The sequence below is a fragment of the Carcharodon carcharias genome, chromosome 31, assembly GCF_017639515.1.
Source record: "Carcharodon carcharias isolate sCarCar2 chromosome 31, sCarCar2.pri, whole genome shotgun sequence".
Classification (NCBI taxonomy): domain Eukaryota; kingdom Metazoa; phylum Chordata; class Chondrichthyes; order Lamniformes; family Lamnidae; genus Carcharodon; species Carcharodon carcharias.
In genome coordinates, this window is record NC_054497.1 from 1,167,501 (window position 1) to 1,187,117 (window position 19,617).

The following is a 19,617-nucleotide window of genomic DNA, read 5'->3' on the forward strand; positions in this document are numbered from 1 at the left end:
CTGGCCTATTCGTCCGTCCGCCTACTGACCGGTTGAGTGGGCAGCGAAAAATACAACTTAAATATTTACTAAAGGGCCTTAAAAGGTCTCTCAATTGTCGGCCGGCCGCTGCCTCATCTCACTTGCGCCCGCTGACCGAAAGGTCACGAGAGTGTCCCAACGTCATCGTGCATGATTTCATTCCTGTTTGTGCACCCGCCTGCAGCTCAAAATATTCTGCCCATGGTCACCATTACTGAGACTCACTTTCAATTCCACATTTTAGTCATTTCATTTAAATTCCACCAGCTGTGGGATTTGAACCCATGTCTCCAGAGCATTAGCCCAGGGACATTACCACCACACCACCATCTCTCTCCCTCTCACCCCCCACTGCACCCAATTACTCTTCTCCCCCCTCACCACCAGAGTATGTTGGTCACAACATATATACAAATTGTTCCTGAAGCATAAGATATCTGCATGTGCCAGTTGATTTAGGCATCGGGTGGTGTGAAACTGAGCGATGTTAATAGGGAATGATAGAATGATACAGCTCAGGAGGAGGTTATTCGGCCCATTGTGACTGTACAAGCTCCTTACAAGAGGTGTTGAATTGTTCTTCCAAATCGCTGATTCAGTCCCTGCTCAGTGCCAGCTTGACCTATGTTGGGACTTTTGTTAAGGCTATCGTAACTGATTAGCATTATCGTAACTGATTAGCATTATCGTAACTGATTAGCATTATCGTAACTGATTAGCATCCATCAGGCTAGGGAGGGGAAAATGCTGTGAGGATTGAGAGAGTGGTTAATAAAGCAAACAGTATCCTGGGCTTTACTAATAGGGACATAGAGTACAAGAGCAAAGAGGTTATGTTGAACTTGTATAAGTCACTAGATCGGTCTCAGCTGGAGTTTTGTGTCCAGCACTGTGAACTGCACTTTAGGAAGGATGTGCAGGCATCAGACAGACTGCAGTAAAGATTCACGAGAATGGTTCCAGGGATGAGGAATTTCAGAAATGAAGATGGATTGGAGAAGTTGGGACTGTTTTCCTTTGAGAAAAGAAAACTGAGAGGGGATTTGATAGAGGTGTTCAAAACCATGAGGGGTCTGGCCGGAGTAGATAGGGAGAAACTGTTGCCACTCATGAAAGGGTTGAGAATGAGGGGGTCCAGGTTTAAAGCAATTAGTGAAAGAAGCAATCGTGATATGAGGAAAACCTTTTTCATGCAGCGAGTGGTTAGAGTCTGGGATGCTTTGCCTGACAGTGTGATGGAGGCAGGTACAGACAAGAGGGAGGTTAATTTAAACAGCATTAATTTCTCCTCCTCTCACCACCGTTCTTAAACAGAAAGGTGTTTGGATTTGTTTCCCTCTTTATAAGTAATTTCCCTCTTTATAAATATTTCACAACCCCACGTTTTTTGTGTGGTCCAATTTTCTGTTAATAGTCCTACAGCAAAGCTGTGATAGGATCAACTCAAAGGGTTAGTTTATTTGACATACTCAAAATGCTGGAGGCGGGTTCAAAATGTCACCTCCATGCTCAGACAGTAAAGAGAAGGATAGAGAAAAGAAGGGTTTACAGCACAGAGACCACAGAGAAAATAAATATTGGTTCACATGAGTTCCAAAGTCCAGAATCAAAGTCCCATGAGGTATTCATTCACTGAGGTCAGCGGGCTGAAAATTGAAGTTGTAGAATTCATTTTTCCAGTGGTGTTGATTTCACACAATGAAATAGGTGTGCCAAGATGAATCAGCCTTGTAGGCGATGGCATAGAACTTACAACAGAAGCAGAGTGGTTGGGGACAGGTGTTCAACTTGGACAGAGTTCCTTTCTGTGTGGCTGCTGGTCAGATGTTAAACAGCAGACTGAGCTATACAGTTCAACAAGGCAATTATACTTTTTTAAGAAGCCAGAGACCTACGTCACGTGACTCCCACCTCTCCACCAGGCATTCAATAAAGGCTGCATATCTATTGTTTGGAATTCGGCTGGGTCTCAAAGTTGAAAGGAATGCTTGAGGGACCTTTCTCTTAGCAGACCACCCATTCTCTGCTGTTAAGCATGGGTTATCAAATGCAAATAGCCTTTGTATAGCTCTCTTTGATGTTGGGCTGTGAAGTTCCCAAGTGATCGTTAGTGGCTCCTCAGAGATAACGAGGCGTGAATTTTCCCAAAGCTGAAAAGCGGCTTCTTTCGTTCTGGGGTCACAGACAGGCATAGGCTCAGCCATTTTAAGGATCTTGTTCAGCCAAAGTCCAGTTTTAAGATCTTAGTTCCTCACACATTCAAAAAGGAATTAGACTGTTATCTGAATCAACACTTTCAGGAGGGGAGGAGAAAAAACTTACATTATAAAGAGTAAACAGTATATCAGCAATAGCAACAATTTGCATTTATATAGCACCTTTAACAAAATAAAACGCCATGAGGTGCTTCACAGGATCATTATCAACCAAGGATTAATCATCATTTAACAATGTGGAGTTTAGGTTTCCCTGTAGTTCAGATTCTGCATGCTTGCTGCTTTCTGCTCTCTCACCATCCTGTGTGTTGTGACCAGAACTGGATACAAGAAGTTCCATTTAAATAGTGCCTTTAGTGTAGTAACATATTCCAAGGCTCTTATCAAATAAAATTTGACATTGAACCACGTAAAGAGATATAAGGACAGGTGACCAAAGAGGTGGGAGCATTTTAAAGATTTGGTGTAATTTCTGAAGCCGTGTACAGGGCTGTAATGAGTTTTGGGACTATTTTAGATATCCTCTTAGTAGCTCTGGTCGCTCCCGTAAGTGATCTGACCATCCTTACATTCAGAAGTGTGCCTGTTCATGAAGAAGCTGAACTACAGGGAAACTTAAACTCCACGTTGTTAAATGATGATTAATTCTTGGTTGATAATGATCCTGTGAATCACCTCATGGTGTTTTATTTTGTTAAAGGTGCTATATAAATGCAAATGATTATAAGTAATTATACAACTGCCCTAACTCTGTGGATGTGGAAAGGATGTTTCCCCTTGTGGGAGAATCTAGAACTAGGGGTCACTGTTTCAGAATGAGGGGGGGGGGTCACCCCTTTAGGACAGAGATGAGGAAACATTTTCTCTCAGAGGCGTTGTGAGACTTTGGAGGTCTCTTCCTCAAAAGGTGGTTGAGGCAGAGTCCTTGATTATCTTTAAGGCAGAGGTAGATAGATTCTTGATAAGCTGGGGTGGGGGTGGGGGGGGGGGCGGGTGAAAGGCTATCGGGGTAGGCAGGAATGTGGAATTGAGGTTACAGTTGGATCAGCCATGACCTTACTGAATGGAGGAGCAGGCTCGAGGGGCCAAATGGCCTTCTCCTGCTCCTAATTCCTATGTTCGTCTGTACTATATCATTCCTCTTGTGACCTGAACTGTTTTTGTTGTTTTTTTTTTGCCTGTGCCCTCTTGTGTGGTTTCTGAAGGTGGGACTCTGTGGGGTGGGTCCAGAAATCGATTGCTTTACTTTACAGACAGCGCATAAAACAAATCCCACTTACTCTCTTCAATCACAATTCTCTCCTTGAAAAGTTAGAAGGATTAACCCGTGCACTGTTTTGTGGGCTGACTTGTTTTGACACGATCTTCCTTTCCAGAGAATTGCATAAAATTAACCCCCAGCACTTGTTTCTCAGATCCTGATCCCAGCCTGAACTGCCTCAGCTCCTGTCCACGTTCAGGGAGGGGGTCCTTAAACAGCCATTAGTCGCCTCGCTAAGGTGGCCACCAGGAATGCCTAAATATTGCCCAAGCCAAGCACGGCCCTCAAAATTGGACCTTTGCACCCCATTCATATGCCCGCAAAATGGGTCCAACAATGTGACCCCCTCAGGAACCTTCAGGCTTGCTGTTAGTATTACCCATTACCTTTACTCTTTCTCAATCTTGGTAAGAGCTGCACTTTGGGTCTTGGCCTGTCACCCTCAGTTTTTTCAATGAAATAAAACCTGTTGAATGAGGAAGGATTTCAGACTTTGTCAGTGAGGATCTATTGACACACTGGCAGAGTATTCATCAATATCAATTTGTGCTTGAAAGAAATACAGGTGTGCATCTTTTCAATTTAAGGCAGTGGCCATTACATAGAATTGCTTAGAATTTATAGTCTGGAGACAGGCCATTTGACCCAACAGGTCAGTGCCTGTTTAAGCTCCAGACCAGCCTCCTTCCATTCCGCTTCTTTGGATTGCCAGCAGCCAGGATCACCATGAAGATTCCAGGAATTGAAGGTCAGCTGCTGTGTGCAACCCTGGAGAAAAATCATTGGGACATTAAATTTTTGTCATTTTCTTGAACATTTCTCTTTTCCAGATATAAAGATATTAAAAATGGGAAATGACAGCTGTTTGGCTGTTGGTCAAACATCATCCAATTGGGTAATGAGTCTTTTTGCTTTCCAATTGGTGTAGGAATGAAGTGCATCACAAGGATGGATGTGTTGGCCGACTAATGGCTGGAGTGTGGGGGCAAGTCATGTGATGGAACCTCCAGAAATGTATTTAATCATAGTTGGCAACCCTACTTTTCACCTCACCCTGTACCCACCTCCTGTTCCTTTCTCATGTACAGTACTGATCTAATTTCCCCTAATGTGTATTCATGCTATTCAACTCCATTCCTTGTGGTAACAAGTTCTGCATTCTAGCACTTGGCACATCATAACATTCAAGGCTATGGGCCAATTGCTGGTAAATGGGATTAGGTAGGTAGGTCAGGTGTTTCTCACGTGTCAGTGCAGACTCGATGGGCCGAAGGGCCTCTTCTGCACTGTATGATTCTGTGATTTTGTCTACTCTCTGGGGTAAAGAAAGTTGTCCTAAATCTTTCTTGGATTTGTTAGTGACTATCTTGTATTTATGCCTCCTAGTTTTGGACCCCCCCAAGTTGAAATGTTTTTGCCATGTTTGCCCCATCCTTCGCAATTTTAAAACCTCCAACAACTTTTCCCCCCTCCCCCTCTTTCCTAAAGGAAGGAGCCCACAGCCTGTCTAGCCTTTCCTGGTGGTTTATAACTGCTTAGCTCTGATCCCACCCTTCTCCACGGAGTCAGGCAGTGGGATAGGGTTGGCAGCTCCTCGGTACTCGGGCCTCGTTTTAAAGCCTTCCTGCCCCTTTTGCGTGTGACTGGGTTTGTGCTTTGCTAATCGGCTGTTTCCAGCGGTTGACGAGGGAGCCAGTTTCACAGAAAACCACAGCCTCAGTGAGCGCAGTGGGACAGAGGTTAAGCTTTGAAACCACTCCTCCTGGTCGGTCAGGGAGGGAGAGAGACTGGGGGTGGGGGTGCGGTGGTTCCTGTGACAATACGAAAGAAAGTTTTGCAGCGAGAGCAAAGACTCCCGAGTTAGTTGAATGCTCTGCGTTGAGTTTGCCGATCGCATCTGGAGCGGTGTCAAGTCTCTGTCCCCATAGATTCAGGATCTCTGCACTGAATTCCCCTGTTGGGGCCACACTCTCTCTTTGATGGTGAACTGCTGCATAAATTAACATCCGCTTCAGAACTAAACTCATGGGCTGCCCTATGATTATCTTCCCCTGATTCAGGTGCAGCCACTTGATTCTGACAGGAGTGCCCATTGGGCGATAGCGAATCAGCAGCTGGCCCACTCACGGGCTGTTTTGCTGCCAACCAGGTTTATCTTGTCACCCAAGCTGAATGGCTGCCCCAACGACTGTACATTTGTTTGTTGTAATGTACCTTTTAAAGGATAGCAGGACGCCATCACTTTAAGGGAAGTTGGTCATGTGATCCAGCCTCAGTTTCATTTTGGCCTGGAGTAGAGCACAGCACACACAGCTCTGCAGCCCTCATGCCCTCAGGCTTTCTATCCACGTATATATGTTTACATGTGCCTTGACTTAATAAATGAACCCACAACATGTTTGCACAATCCCTCATGAGCAATTGGTGCCTTTTATATCACCATAAGACATGTGACATGGTGGCAGCGGTGAGAAAGGGGGGTATTGTGATATGCCTTTAAAGCCATGGCAACCTGCTTTCACTGAAATGCATATAATACAGCGTTATTAATCCCATTCTACCTAATCCTATTTAAAAGGAAGACTGGAATTTCTGTGGCACCTTTCAGCACTTCAGGACATCTTGAAGCCTTTTGCAGCCAATGAGCTACTGCTGAAGTGCTGTCACTGCTGTAAGGAGATGCAGCAGCCACTTTGTGCACAGCAAGATCCCGCAAACAGGAACATGATGATGGTCAGATAATCTCTCTTTGGCGATGTTGGCTGAGGAATCAACATCTCATCCTGAAAGATGGCAGCACCAACAGTGCAGCCCTCCCTCAGTACTGCAGCATCCACATAGAGATTTGGACCAACTTAAAGGAACATTCTGACTAAAAACCTACAGCATTCCAATGGTTATTGAGCTGAACTCATTATTCATTCATTCTCACATGTGCACCTCTGGACTGCCACCTTCACAATGGAAGAACAGTCTCAATTAATCCAGCCAGGAGCAGTCCAGCCTAGGCATAGAGATGCGAACAGTGATGAGGTGGGCAGCGTGTGTTGATCCATCATGAGACATGAAGCTGACCAAGGCTTTCAGAGCCATTCCTTTTGACTCTCATGTCCATTAGTACCTTGGACACAGTGCACAAGTCAACATTGACAGTCCTTACTCAGTAGGTAGCACTCTTACCTCTGAAAGTGGGGGTTTAAGCCCCACTCTCAGACAGCAATCAAGGCTGACACTCCAGTGCAATTCTAAAGAAGTGCTGCACTGTCAGAGGCGCCGCCTTTCAGGAGAAACATTAAATAGAGGCCTGCCTATTATTCCACACAGGCAGATGTTGGATCCCACGGCCACCATTTTGGACAATAGTTCTCTCCAAATGTCCTTATCCATTTATCCCTTGACTGATGCCTAAAAACACTGCTGTTTGTGGGAGTTTGTTATATGCAAATTGTTTCTTAAATTACAAGAGTTCAGCACTTCTAAAGCCCTTTGGGATGTTCTGAGGTTGTGTATGGTGCTACATACTTGCCTTTCTTTTTAAGGACTTTATGACCCCGTCTTGCTTATATGGAGAGAGGGTGCCAAAGTTGATGACGTTGGATCAACTTTTGAGGACCTTTCTCTCTGCCAGTGGCCTCTCCAGCTTGCCTCACTCTCTCTCTCTGCTGCTGCCTGTTGCAGTCCAGTCCCTGAGGCCTAAACCCTGTTACCGTGGAGAAGGTTGAAGAATGCGAAGGCGAAGCAGGGTGAACTGAGGCGGAAACCCTGTTGAATTGACTGGGCACCTCTTACTTAACCAAGGCTGGCCCAGCTGTCCCTCGTACAGAGAGCCGGTCAGCTGGTTATAAAGTCCACGCAGCGCTGTGTACTCGTGGGGGAACAAACCTTATGTTTGTCACATTGTAAGTGGGAGGAGGCCCCGGCCAGAGCGTTAACAGGATCAGCTCTGCTTCTTTCAAAAGCATTGAGCGATCTCCTCCACCTCCCCACCAACCACACAGCTAGCTGGCTGTGAGACAGAGGTCAGGGTGGGTGGGGGTGGTGGTGGTAGAGGGGGTGGAGTGTTTCGAAAGCCCCTTGTTTCTGTTCCGCTATTGCAGCTGATCTAATGAAAGGCTTGTCTGAGGAAATGCTATTCTTGCGGTGCAAATAGCAGCCTCAAAGAAAAGTGTCTGATGAGGAAACGTGTAGCCTTTGCTTACCGGTGCAGCTATTTCTGTTGCTTGACTTATGCACTGTTGCTACTCATCTTCCTGTTCTTACCGAGAAACAGGAATCTTGCATTGAGCGCAGTCAGCATCACCCATCATACTGTAATGATCAGAAGTCATGCCATAACCTTTTTGATTGTATAGGTCTCTGGCCTCTACTGATGGTTCAATCACTAAATCACAGCTTTGGTACTGAGCACAAGTTTGTTCCCTGGTTTCTCCCTGTTCCACTTCTATGAGGATAGCTCGGTGAGGAAAGATTTCAGCCAGGACTCCTGCCCCTGATTGCTATCCAAATTTGCCTTAAGTCTGTGTTTACAAATGCCCAATGATGACAAAATTTTTCTCCTCTATCACCCTACCTTGTCAAATGGACTGACACTCACTGATCTGGACTCTCAGGTCTCAATCTTAATGTGATGGGATCTTTCTGTGCAAGGGGCTCAGGGTGAGTGACAAACTCACATGACCCTGGAGAGCAATTGACTCCAGCCACCTCATTCAAACCTCATTTAAAGTGTGAACTCCATTCAAACCCACAAACATGGCTGCCTGGAGCAGGCTTTCGGGCAGGATTAGGCCACAGGCATGGGACCCCACATGGACTCTGGCCATCAGTTGCGTGGTGAGGGTGGGGCTTTTGGAGGGTGGGGGTGGGTAGTGTCTAGAACTGATCGCGATCAGGGGAGATGAAGGAAGCCAGGAGTAAGCTAGGCCCAAGGTTTGCAGGCAGGACCTGTAGGAACATTCCTGCATCGTTGAGGGCTTGTAGGGCCCCCCCGCCTCTGAGCCTCTACCTGGCTCCTGACAGGTTTGGCCTAATGTGGGAGCCAACATTGCCCTTTTGCCCAGGCCTCAATTCAGAATCACAGAGCCTATGGCCTAAGCAGAGCCTGACGTCTTTATATAAAGAAGGACCCTGTTGGCTGGGCCAGCAGTCCTGGCTGCATGTAATTACAATTTTAAATTAATTTAAAATTTCAGTGGGTTGGATTGCCTTGGAAAGTTCTCACCCCCACCCCCGACAATTTTAACTACCAATCCCTCCCTCCCTCCACTGCTCCTGGCCTGGTAAAATTGGAATCCAAATGATACTGTCATCTTGAGTCATCGTCACATCAGGTGAGAATAGGATGGGGAAATTGGAAGCTAACAGCATTCATTTTTATTGTTCCATCTTTCTCCTTGTGAATGGTGCCTTCTGAATCTGGTCTCCCAGCAATAATGCAGTTCCAGACAGAATTCACCTTAAAATGAACCAGATTGTTATTATTTAATCAAAACAATCATAATTCATAATGTTCTTTAAAAATGTTGGCCCTTCTATTAGGCATTCAATCAGTTGTGTAGCATTAGGGCGTTTGGCATTGCAAGGGTTAATGTGGGAATGGAGTATCGCCCATGGTAGGACGTATTGTAGAGAGACACGTGTGACAGTACACGGGAGACAGAGTGATGCAGGGACAGCCTGAGATAAGTCGACATGACGATAGCAGCTAGGTAAGGCTACACCTTGGAGATGCGCACATTGTTGTGTGTTAATAATAAGCGGTTGATGTTCAACTGCACAAGGCTGCAGAACTCTTAGTGAGACTCCAAACAACCGTGCAACACATTGTGGAGGCCTCAGGCTGCACAGGTAAAGCAGGCCCCAGAACTCAAAAAAAAAGCCATGGCCCTGTTTCCTGTGCTGCTGCCTGTTCGCTTGCAGTTTTGTACATGGTGGAAGGGGTTGATGTGTTGTCCAGTGCGATCACTCAGCCCCACCTGTCTGCACCTGTTCGTTGGTAGAATCCCCTTCCCCCTGCTCTTTCCCCGTCACCTTTAAACATTTCACGTCAAGAGGAACTTCCACAGCAACTGATACAACCAAGAGGAGAATTTATACCAGGTGCTTGGCAAGTCAGTGCCATAACTCTGTGAGCTTTGATGGGTTATTCAATGCTCATTTTTGTGGATTTCTTGAATGCCTAACAATTCATGTGCCGGATTGAACTAAGGTTGAAATCAGAATACAGCTAATAGATTCTCTTTCCTTTGGTCCCCAGACATACATCTTCACTGATGACGAGGATGAGGAGCTGACAATCAGGACAGGTGAGGACTGCTCTTCCTTAGTAGAAAACCAGTTGCTCTGGGGTACTCGACAAGGGTGCGTGGACCACCTCAGTTAATAGCGTGGGGCACAAATTATGTTTCAATCCGTGTTTCCCTTAATTTTATTGCTACTAGCAGTTCTAGAAGTATTGGTTTAGGTTTTATCCACTCATGAGACGGATACCCTAAGAACAGCTCTTTCCAAAGCTCTAGATTCAAGGAATTTAACCAGCAAGTGAGAAATATATGGGCACAAATAGTATCCATGTTGCCTGTATTTCAGTGGCTAGTTAACCAAAATAGGCTGTGGCTTGAACTGCTGGCACACGTTGGAATATATATTTTTATTCATTTATGGGATGTGGGCTTTGCTGGCTGGGCCAGCAAGTATTGCCCACCCCTAATTGCCCTTGAGAAGGTGGTGGTGAGCTGCCTTCTTGAACCGTTGCAGTCCCTGTGGTGTAGGTACACCCCCTGTGCTGTTAGGGAGGGAGTTCCAAGATTTTGACTCAGCGACAGTGAAGGAACGGCTGATATATTTCCAAGTCAGGATGGTGAGTGTTTTGGAGGGGAACTTCCAGGTGGTGGTGTTCACATGTGTCTGCTGCCCTTGTCCTTCTAGATGGTAGTGGTTGTGGATTTGGAAGGGTCTGCCTTGTTTGGGAGGTGCTGAGTTGTTGCAGTGCATCTTGTAGATGGTACACACTGCTGCTACTGTGCGTCGGTGGTGGAGGAAGTGAATGTTTGTGGAAGGGGTTCCAATCAAGTAGGCTGCTTAGTCCTGGATGGTGTTGAGCTTCTTGAGTGTTGTTGGAGCTGCACTGATCCAGGCAAGTGGGGAGTATTCCATCACACTCCTGACTGGTGCCTTGTAGATGGTGGAGAGGCTTTGGGGAGTCAGGAGGTGAGTTACTCACTACAGAATTCCCAGCCTCTGACCTGCTGTTATAGCCACAGTATGTATATGGCTGGTCCAGTTCAGTTTCTGGTCAATGGTAACCCCCAGGATGCTGATGGTGGGGATTCAGCGATGGTAATGCCATTGAATGTCAAGGGTCAATATAAATTCCAACAAACCGGCATTCTGTCTGTTGGAAGATATAAGTACTGCCCCAATCCTTGTACAGTATATTGCAGTGGAATTAAACCAAACAACAGATCAGAGGCACCATCCTTCATGAACGAGCTGAGGACTTTGGTAACTCTTCATTCACGAGGGGCCTTTTCAGCTCAGCCAGATCCACTTCCCATCCAACTTTCCTGCAGTTTTGCTGCTTGAGACTGGGACCCATTCCTCCTACATCCTGAAGCTCTGCTATGATGCCCGAGCTGAGTTGGCTCAGCATGGAACAGGAGCCAAATTTGGGATCTGTAGGACTCTTGTAATTCACCTGCATGCTAACTGGAATTGGGATCAAGCTTTGTATCAAAGTGACTCTTTGGGAGAGGTGGGTGAGGAGGATGGATGGTGGGCAAGTTAGCATTTGTTGAACCAGTATCACAGTCACATGCAAGAGCCACTCAAATCATGCACACACCTCCATCATGCACACACCTCCATCATGCACACACCTCCATCATGCACACACCTCCATCATGCACACACCTCCATCATGCACACACCTCCAGCAGCTGAACAGCAGGGATCCACAAGGCCAATGTTTTAGGATTCTGGTATGAGTTTTGCTGCATTGTAATCAGCTCCTGAAACTCGCTCAGGTGACACAAGTCGAGTGAATGCTTTAAAGTCTTTTCTGACCCACAGATAAATGTCAAATCCCCACATTCACCAAGACCTCTCCTTCCATTTGTATAACATGGAGTCATACCTAGCACCAAGGCTGGAGTCATACCTAACACAAAGAAAGATGGCCACGGTTGTTGGAGGTCATAGAATCAGAGGGTTACCATTGATCAGAAACTGAACTGGACTAGCCATATAAATGCTGTGGCTACAAGAGCAGGTCAGAGGTTGGGAATTCTGTAGTGAGTAACTCACCTCCTGACTCCCCAAAGCCTGTCCACCATCTACAAGTCACAAGTCATGAGTGTGATGGAATACTCTCCTCTTTCCTGAATGAATGCAGCTCCCACAACGGTGGGCACCATCCAGGACAAAGCAGCCCACTTGACTGGCACCACATCCACAAACATCCATTCCCTCCACCACTGATGCACAGTGGCAGCAGACTGCGTACCAGCTACAAGATGCACTGCAGGAACTCACTATGGCTTCTTCAACAGTACCTTCCAAACCCATGACCTTGACCATGTAGAAGGACAAGGGCAGCAGATGCATGGGAACACCACCACCTGCAAGTTCCCTTCAAAGCCACCATTCTGACTTGGAAATATATCGCTGTTCCTTCACTGTCGCTGGGTCAAAATCCTGGAACTCTCTCCCTAACAGCACTGTGGGTGTACCTACAGCACAGGCACTGCAGCGGTTGAAGAGGTTGGCTCACCATCACCTCCTCAAGGGCAATTAGGGATGGGCAATGTCACATACCATGATGAATTTAAATAAAATTAACCTCTGCCATTCAAATCCACTCCATGGGCTCAATGACTCCCATGTTTCTCCTTTGCTGGTCTTTCACCCTCTTGCAAACTTCAGCTCCTGCCAAACCCTGTTGCCATACCTGGTTCTGTCACCCTCACACTCTCTGGCTCCCTATTTACCAATGGATTCAATTTAAAATGCCCGTAGACATGTGTAAAATTTACAGCTCAGAAACAGGCTATCGGGCCTAACTGGTCTGCAGGAGCAGAAGATGTATGAGCAGATGCTCCATTCGGCCCATCGATCCTGTTCCCGCATTCAATACGATTATGGCTGATATTGGGCTTCAACTCAATTTTCTCAGCCTTCCCGCAGATCCCTTGACATGCTGGTGTTTATGCTCTGATTGTGTCACCTCCCGCCCTACTTCAGCTCTCACCCTATCTACATATCTTTCTATTCGGCTTCATCCAAATCTACGAGGCCCTCTCTCCCTCTGGAACTTGTGGCAGTGCCCTGCCCCCACTGTGTGTCATTCCTCTTGTTGTCCCACCTTGCTACTGAGAGAGCCACCTGCCCTGTGACTCTTCCACTTTCTCCCCCCCACCAGCCCCAACTCCCCTCCTCTCGAAGAACCTTCTCAAAACCCATCCTCACAGCCCAACTCTTGGTGATGCCGCCAATCTTTCCTGCGGTAGCTCAGCATCCATCCCTCTGACTATTTGTGTTTTAGTGCTTTGGGGCATTTTGCTTAACATTAGAAATGATAAAGAGATACAAGTTACTGTGCAAAACTTATATTTGGTGCGTAGCTCACCTACGATTGTACACACAGCTACTGGGTGTGGAGCGGACTGGCATTTGTGCAGACCATCTCTCTGTAAACTTCAGGCCGAAATGTCGGAGTGTCCTTTAGAGAATTCCTAGCTCCAGTGTACCACGAGGGAGTGTTCGGGTATACACACATTTCTGAGCCGCTCATTGAAAGGAAAAACCAGGCAAATAAATGCCTTGTGGTGTTTTAATATGAATAGTAAGGGGAGCAATATCTTATCAGGAAATGACAGTTTGAATGAAATAGGCTCAATGGGTGACTGAATACATTTAGAAAAGGAAATAACTCGTCTTTTTATAATGTCAGGAGCTCAGGCATCCCAAAGTGCTTTTTTATTAATGAAATGTAGTCGCCCTTGTCAGGGGGAGATATGTTTGGAGAGATATAGGCTGATAGATGAAGGCAGTTAGTGGGTGGGGCTGAGGCAAGAAAGGGATAGGGTCAGACTGAATGGCCTTTTCCTGTTGATGAAATGTTCTCATCCGGCTAAACGAATGGGAATTCAGCTGCTGGCTGTCCGATTTTTCCCTGCGTACGGATTGGTTCCGTCTTGAGTCTGTGCCGGTCAGCGGCCAGAATCTCAGCCCTCCGAGTCATTCTGTGTCCATCGTGTTCATACAAAGCGCCATTGGCTTCTCTCTGCACAGGTCATCGAGTGATCAACACCAACTGCTCATCAGCCCACAGCCGCCAAGCCTTGTCGTGCAAGATGGCAGCCGAGTATGATGTGTTCATCGCGTCGCGTCTGAAGTAAGTTGTTGGGCTGGCGGCCATGCTGGCAGACTGGGTGAATGAGGGTCAATGTTGAGAACCATAGTGTGAGTCGTAAAAATGATTGAATGGTACGGCACAGAGGGAAGCCCATGCCCTTCTATGTTCCTTTCTCCCCCATTGAACTCAAGCAACACAACTGTCCAGCGTTGCCATAGAGATTAAAAACCAAAGAAGGTGAGAAGCAGAATGGCTTGAGTAACACCGGAATCATACTGGAGAGCCGAAAGGCACCATATCAGATTAGAGCAAATTTAAACACTGACTAAATGTATCAGTTCCCGGGGAGAGGAATCATCTTGGAAAACAGCCTTGAAAAGTAAAACAAAAACAAGGCTGTAATCGACTCAGAGAGCCAGTGCAGACTCAATGGGCCGAATGGCCTCCTTCTGCACTGTAAAGAGACTGTGAGGCCTGTTGTGAGCATTGGCAACACGGATATCACTACATGTGGCACCACAAGACATGGCACCTCATGACTCTCTGCCCATTGGACCATGCCCTCCTCCCCACTGCCCACTCAATGCAACCACTTTACAATGTTACTTCTCTCCTGTATTTGAGTCCAGACCTTGGTCCACATTCCTGCCTTCAGTTGCTGAGGCCCTGAGGACTCTCGGCTCGGAGACGTCACCTCTCAAGCAGGTTGTCATCGCCCTTCCTCTACCCAGGATTCTGCATCTGCAAATGTTACACTGGCTTGAGCGGGGAGGGGGGCATCACCACAACATTTAGGGCATCCATGGAGCTCAAGGTGCTCCACTTGAGTTGCCTCATTTAGTGTCTGCAGGCTTTATCTCAGTGAGAATTGTCCAGCTCTAACCTCTGCCCTCCTTGTAATGATTCTCTAGGTGGTTTTGCCATGTCGATGATGATAATTATGTCAACGTACGTGCCCTGCTGAACTTGCTGTCAACCTTCCCTCCCATGCAGGATGTCTACATTGGAAAGCCCAGCCTGGACCGACCAATCGAGGCGTCTGAAAAATTGCCTAACAATAAAACAGTGAGCGACTTAAGAATATGTTCTAAAAAAAATTTTCGCTGGGTTCACAATTATGGCGATAGAATTATACATCACAGGAGGCCACTTGGCCCATCGTGGCTGTGCTGGCTCTTCGAACTAGTCACACAGCCCCTGCTTTTTCCCCATAGCATTGGACATTTTTCTCCTTCAAAGACTAATCCAATTCCCTTTTGAAAGTTGCTATTGAATCTACTCCAACCACTCTTTCTGTTTTGGTTTATTTTAATTAATGTTGTTGGGCATTTTGCCTTACCCGGCACTTTACACAAGTGAGTATTACAGCACGGGTCTGTACACACTGGCACACCCTTTAGGAATTGAAGCGTTGTTGCTTATGGTTCTGGTGTGTGGGTGGCGAGGGAGGGGAGGGTTAGATGGACAGCGTGCGTGAGGGATACCTGGCCACGCCATTGCCTTAGTCGTGTAGTGCCCACAGGTGGCGTTGTCAGTGCCAATGCCGATGATTTACAATAAGCCTTGGCCTGGTTTGGTTGGCAGGACTCTTGGCTTTGAGTCAGGAGGCTGTCACTTCAAGCCTTGCTCCTGGAATTGGGAATAATATTCTTGGCTGATGTCCGAGTGCAGTATTGCAGGGTATTTGCATTGTAAAGGCCCTTGTTTTAACCGTGGGTGCACATTACAGATTAAGGGTTCCACAATTGTGGGAAGTTTATCCATTTTTCTAGGCAACATTTTGCCCTTAATCATAGTAATGTTGGCGAGCAGCTCCCTCACTTGGGTACAGTCCATGGTCATCAATGGCCCATTGAGCAGCTATTTATGTTTCTTGACTGTGAGTTAGCATACTCGCTTACGATGGAAGATTCCGATGCTCAGTCTGACCCTGTCCCCACTTCTAGAAGGTTGCACTGTGCAGGAATCAGAGCTGGGAAGAAAAGAAAGACTCACATTTATATAGCACCTTTCATGACCTCAGGAGGTTTCAAAGCGTATCACAGCCAATCAAGTACTTTTGAAGTGCAGTCACTGTTGTAATAGAGGAAACACAGCAGCCAATTTGTGCACAGCAAGATTCCACAAGCAGCAATGTGACAATGACCAGAAAATCTGTTTTTGTGACATTGATTTTAAGGATAAATATTGGCCAGGACACCAGGGGGAACTCCCCTGTTCTCCTTCAAACATGGTGCCAAGAGATCTTTTACATCCACTGAGGAGGGGTTTAACGTCTCATCCGAAAGGCGGCACCTGTGACAGTGCAGCACTCTCCCAGTGCTACACTGGGAGTATCGGCCTAAACTTCTGTGCTCGGGTCTCTGGACAGGTCTGAGGAGAGAGAGCGGTACCAACTGAGTGACAGCTGGGATTTATTTTCCCTGTCCCTAATCCAGAACCGTTGTGGAAAATTGTAGAGCGCTGGCCCATGGAGAACAGCTCACTCTATCTCGCTGTTTTGGTAGATTTTCCAAGTGCCTCTCCCCATGTGGGGATTGGAGTTCCCTCAGTGTTTGTTAGGCTGCCTGAAGCTCCACCCAGTGGTGGAATGTGTATCTGCAGCGGGCTTGAAGCTTTAAAGAATCACGGGGCAAAGTTTTTACCTGGGTGGCGGGGCCTGTGTCCCACTCCAGCATAAAATGGCGCCATTGACGTCAGGCGAGTGTCCCGACGCCAACGCACAGACGTGCGATATTTCGGTCAGTGTGACCGTGCCAGTGTTGGCAGCGCGGCCGCTAACTGTTAAAAGGCCAGTTAAGGCCATTAACAAGGTGATAAAAAGAATTATTTCGCCACCCGTCCGGCCTTAAAGGCAGGTGGTCAGGCGATAGGCCGAGTGGCCTTGGCACTGGTTAGGAAACTTCAGCCACGGGCGGGATTGTGTGAGGTGCCCTAAAGCAAATAAAAACAAAAGAAAGATTTTAAGTTTTAATTTAACAGAAGCCACATGAGGGGAAGTTTCATCACATTTTACATTTTCAGAGAAAAAATAAACTCTTCATCTCCCCAGAGGCAGGTCCTGGGCCCCAGGGACATTGTCGAGCGCAGACTCGCGAGGTTCGAGTTCACCCCGTCCGCACACACCCATCCCCACCCTGACCCCACCCTGACCCCCCCACACACCCCCCCACCCACCCGCACACCACCACCACCCCCTCCACCCTGACCCCCCCACCCGCACACCATCCCACCCTGCATCCCGCACACACCCCCACCCCCCCCCACCCTGCCCCCCGCACATACCCCCACCCCATCCCCCACCGACGGGGGATAAACACTTCTCACAGAAAATTTAAGTCACAGAAAGTGGCCACTCGGCCCATCGTGTCTGCGCTGCTCATAAAACGAGCCACCCGGCCTAATCCCACTTTCCAGTGTTTAATCCGTAACCCTGCAGGTTCCGGTGCTCCAGGTTCATATCCAGACACCCTGTAAATGAGCTGCGGGTTCCTGCCTCCCTTTTCAGGCAGTGAGTTCCAGACCTGGAGGAAAAGAACTTTTCCTCGTCTCCCCTCTAACCTTTCTGCCAATCACTTTCAATCTATGCCCCCTGGTCACTGACCCCTCTGCTGAAATGAGTAGGCCCTCCTCATCGCCTCTTATCCAGGCCCCTCACAACTTTGTACATGTCAATCAAACCCCCCCCCCCACCACCAACCCCCGGCCTCCTCTGTTCCAGGGAGAACAAGCCCAGACCATCCGACCCCTCCTCGTCGCTGCAGTTTTCCAGTCCCGGCCACGACCTCGTAACTCTCCTTTATGGACGCGAGACTCTCTTTCTTATTTATTAAACACAGCAGAATGTCAGGTGAACGTGACCGTGAATAATCATTTGATTGTCATTTTTACAGAAATCGGTCTTTTTTTGGTTTGCCACCGGCGGAGCCGGGTTTTGTATTAACCGGGGGCTGGCACTGAAGATGGCACCTTGGGCAAGGTAGGTGTGCAGATGCAGATTATTGGGGGTGTAAGTGGACTGTGTTGTTTTGAGGGGAATACTTTGTGACCCACAGTCTCCCTAGATCCAAACATTGCATGATTCTAGTCTAATGTTGGTTTTTCTACGACTCTTACCGATCACTTATTGTTTCTTCCTTTAAATAGTGAAAGCTTGGCCTAGGCCTGAGGCCCAAGTGGTAGGATTAAAGGTTAAAAAGGAGTAGAAAGGAAGGAAACAGCTTTTAAATGTGTTGCCAACCTGAAGCCTCCAGTACTTAAAGATCAATCCCTGGGAAACTGTTGGGAGCAATGGCCAGGAGCAGTAGGAGGCCATTCAGCCCATCTTGCTCTGCCATTTAATTAGATCATGACTGATCATCTACCTCAATGCCACTTTCCTGCACTTTCTCTCCTTTGTTCTTTTATGGGATGTGGGTGTCATTGGCCAGGCCCAGCATTTGTTGCCCATCCCTAATTGCCCTTGAACTGAGTGGCTTGCTCAGGCCATTTCAGAGGGGCAGTTAAGGGTCAACCATTGCTGTGGGTCTGGAATCACATGTAGGCCAGACTAGGTAAGGATGGTAGATTTCCTTCCCTAAAAGGGTAATAAGTGAACCAGATGAGTTTTTAATGATAATTGCTTTGAATGTGACCTTTGGTCACCATTATTGAAACTAGCTTTTAACTTTATTAATTGAATTTAAATTCCACCAGCTGCTGTGGTGAGATTTGAACCCATGCCTGGGCCTCTATATTAGTAGTCCAGTGATATTACCATTGCACTACCATCACTACATCCCTTTATGCTAAAAAAAACCTTTGAATGCTTTCATCCATTAGTGCTAAACATATTGGAGTTGGGGTGTTTGACTGACATTTAAGAGTCATCTAATTCTTCAGGCAGTGCTGCAGTGATAATGGCATTGGAACTAGCAATCCAAAGGCCTAGGCTAATGCTCTGGGGACACGAGTTCAAATCCCACCATAGCAATTAATTCAATTAATAAAATCTAGAATACAAAGCTGGTCTCAGTAATGTTGATTGTGTAACTATCATCAATTGTTGTAAAGAGCCATCTGGTTCACTGATGCCCTTTAGGGAAGGAAATCTGCCACTCTTTCTGGTCTGGCCTACATGTGGCCCCAGATCCACAGCAATGTGGTTGACTCTTAACTGCCCTCTGAAATGGCCCAGCAAGGCCCTCAATTCAGGGGCAATTAGGGATGGGTAACAAATGCTGGCCTTGCCAGCGACTCCCACATCCCAGGAAAGAATAACTTCTTAAAAAATCAGTTAATGAAATACCTATTCACTTTCCAATTGGCTGTGGGAAGGTGGTTTTATCAGTCGACCAATGGCTGGAGTGTAGGATGGGGCCATTGGAGGCAAAAGGTCATATGATGAAACCTCTAGAATTCGCCCAAGCAGAGTTTTTAGTGTTCTGAAAATTGCATTGTGAATTTTGTCCACTTGAGGCTACCATACATACATGTACCAGCGGAAGGAGTCTGCCAGGGAGAGATAACAGTTCATGCAGCTCTAATTCTAAATGCCTCTGGTTGAATGTAAAACTCTTTCTGTCCCAAGAGCTTCAGAGTTGGCAACCCAATCTCTGGGGGACATGAAAATTTCATTGTAAATGGCTGGAGATTTCCCTGGGAGGGGATGAGAGTGACCGTTGTGGGTGTTGTGTAAGCTGTTCCCAGCAGCAGGTTCCATCCAAATAGAGAGGGGATTTCCTGGCAGGTTGGGTTAGCCTGAGAGAGAGAATAAAAATAGAGGC

The 19,617-nt window shown here is 46.9% G+C and overlaps 1 protein-coding gene across 1 annotated transcript in view; it reads left to right on the forward strand.

Moving 5' to 3' along the window:
- Nucleotides 1-19,617, forward strand: part of LOC121271485 (beta-1,3-N-acetylglucosaminyltransferase lunatic fringe-like) — a 55,472-nt gene that overhangs the window by 28,341 nt on the left and 7,514 nt on the right. The window contains exons 2-5 of the mRNA XM_041177466.1: nt 9,755-9,803; nt 13,789-13,891; nt 14,764-14,917; nt 17,746-17,831. Of these exons, the coding sequence (XP_041033400.1) occupies nt 9,755-9,803; nt 13,789-13,891; nt 14,764-14,917; nt 17,746-17,831 (392 nt within the window). The remainder of the gene's footprint in view (nt 1-9,754; nt 9,804-13,788; nt 13,892-14,763; nt 14,918-17,745; nt 17,832-19,617) is intronic.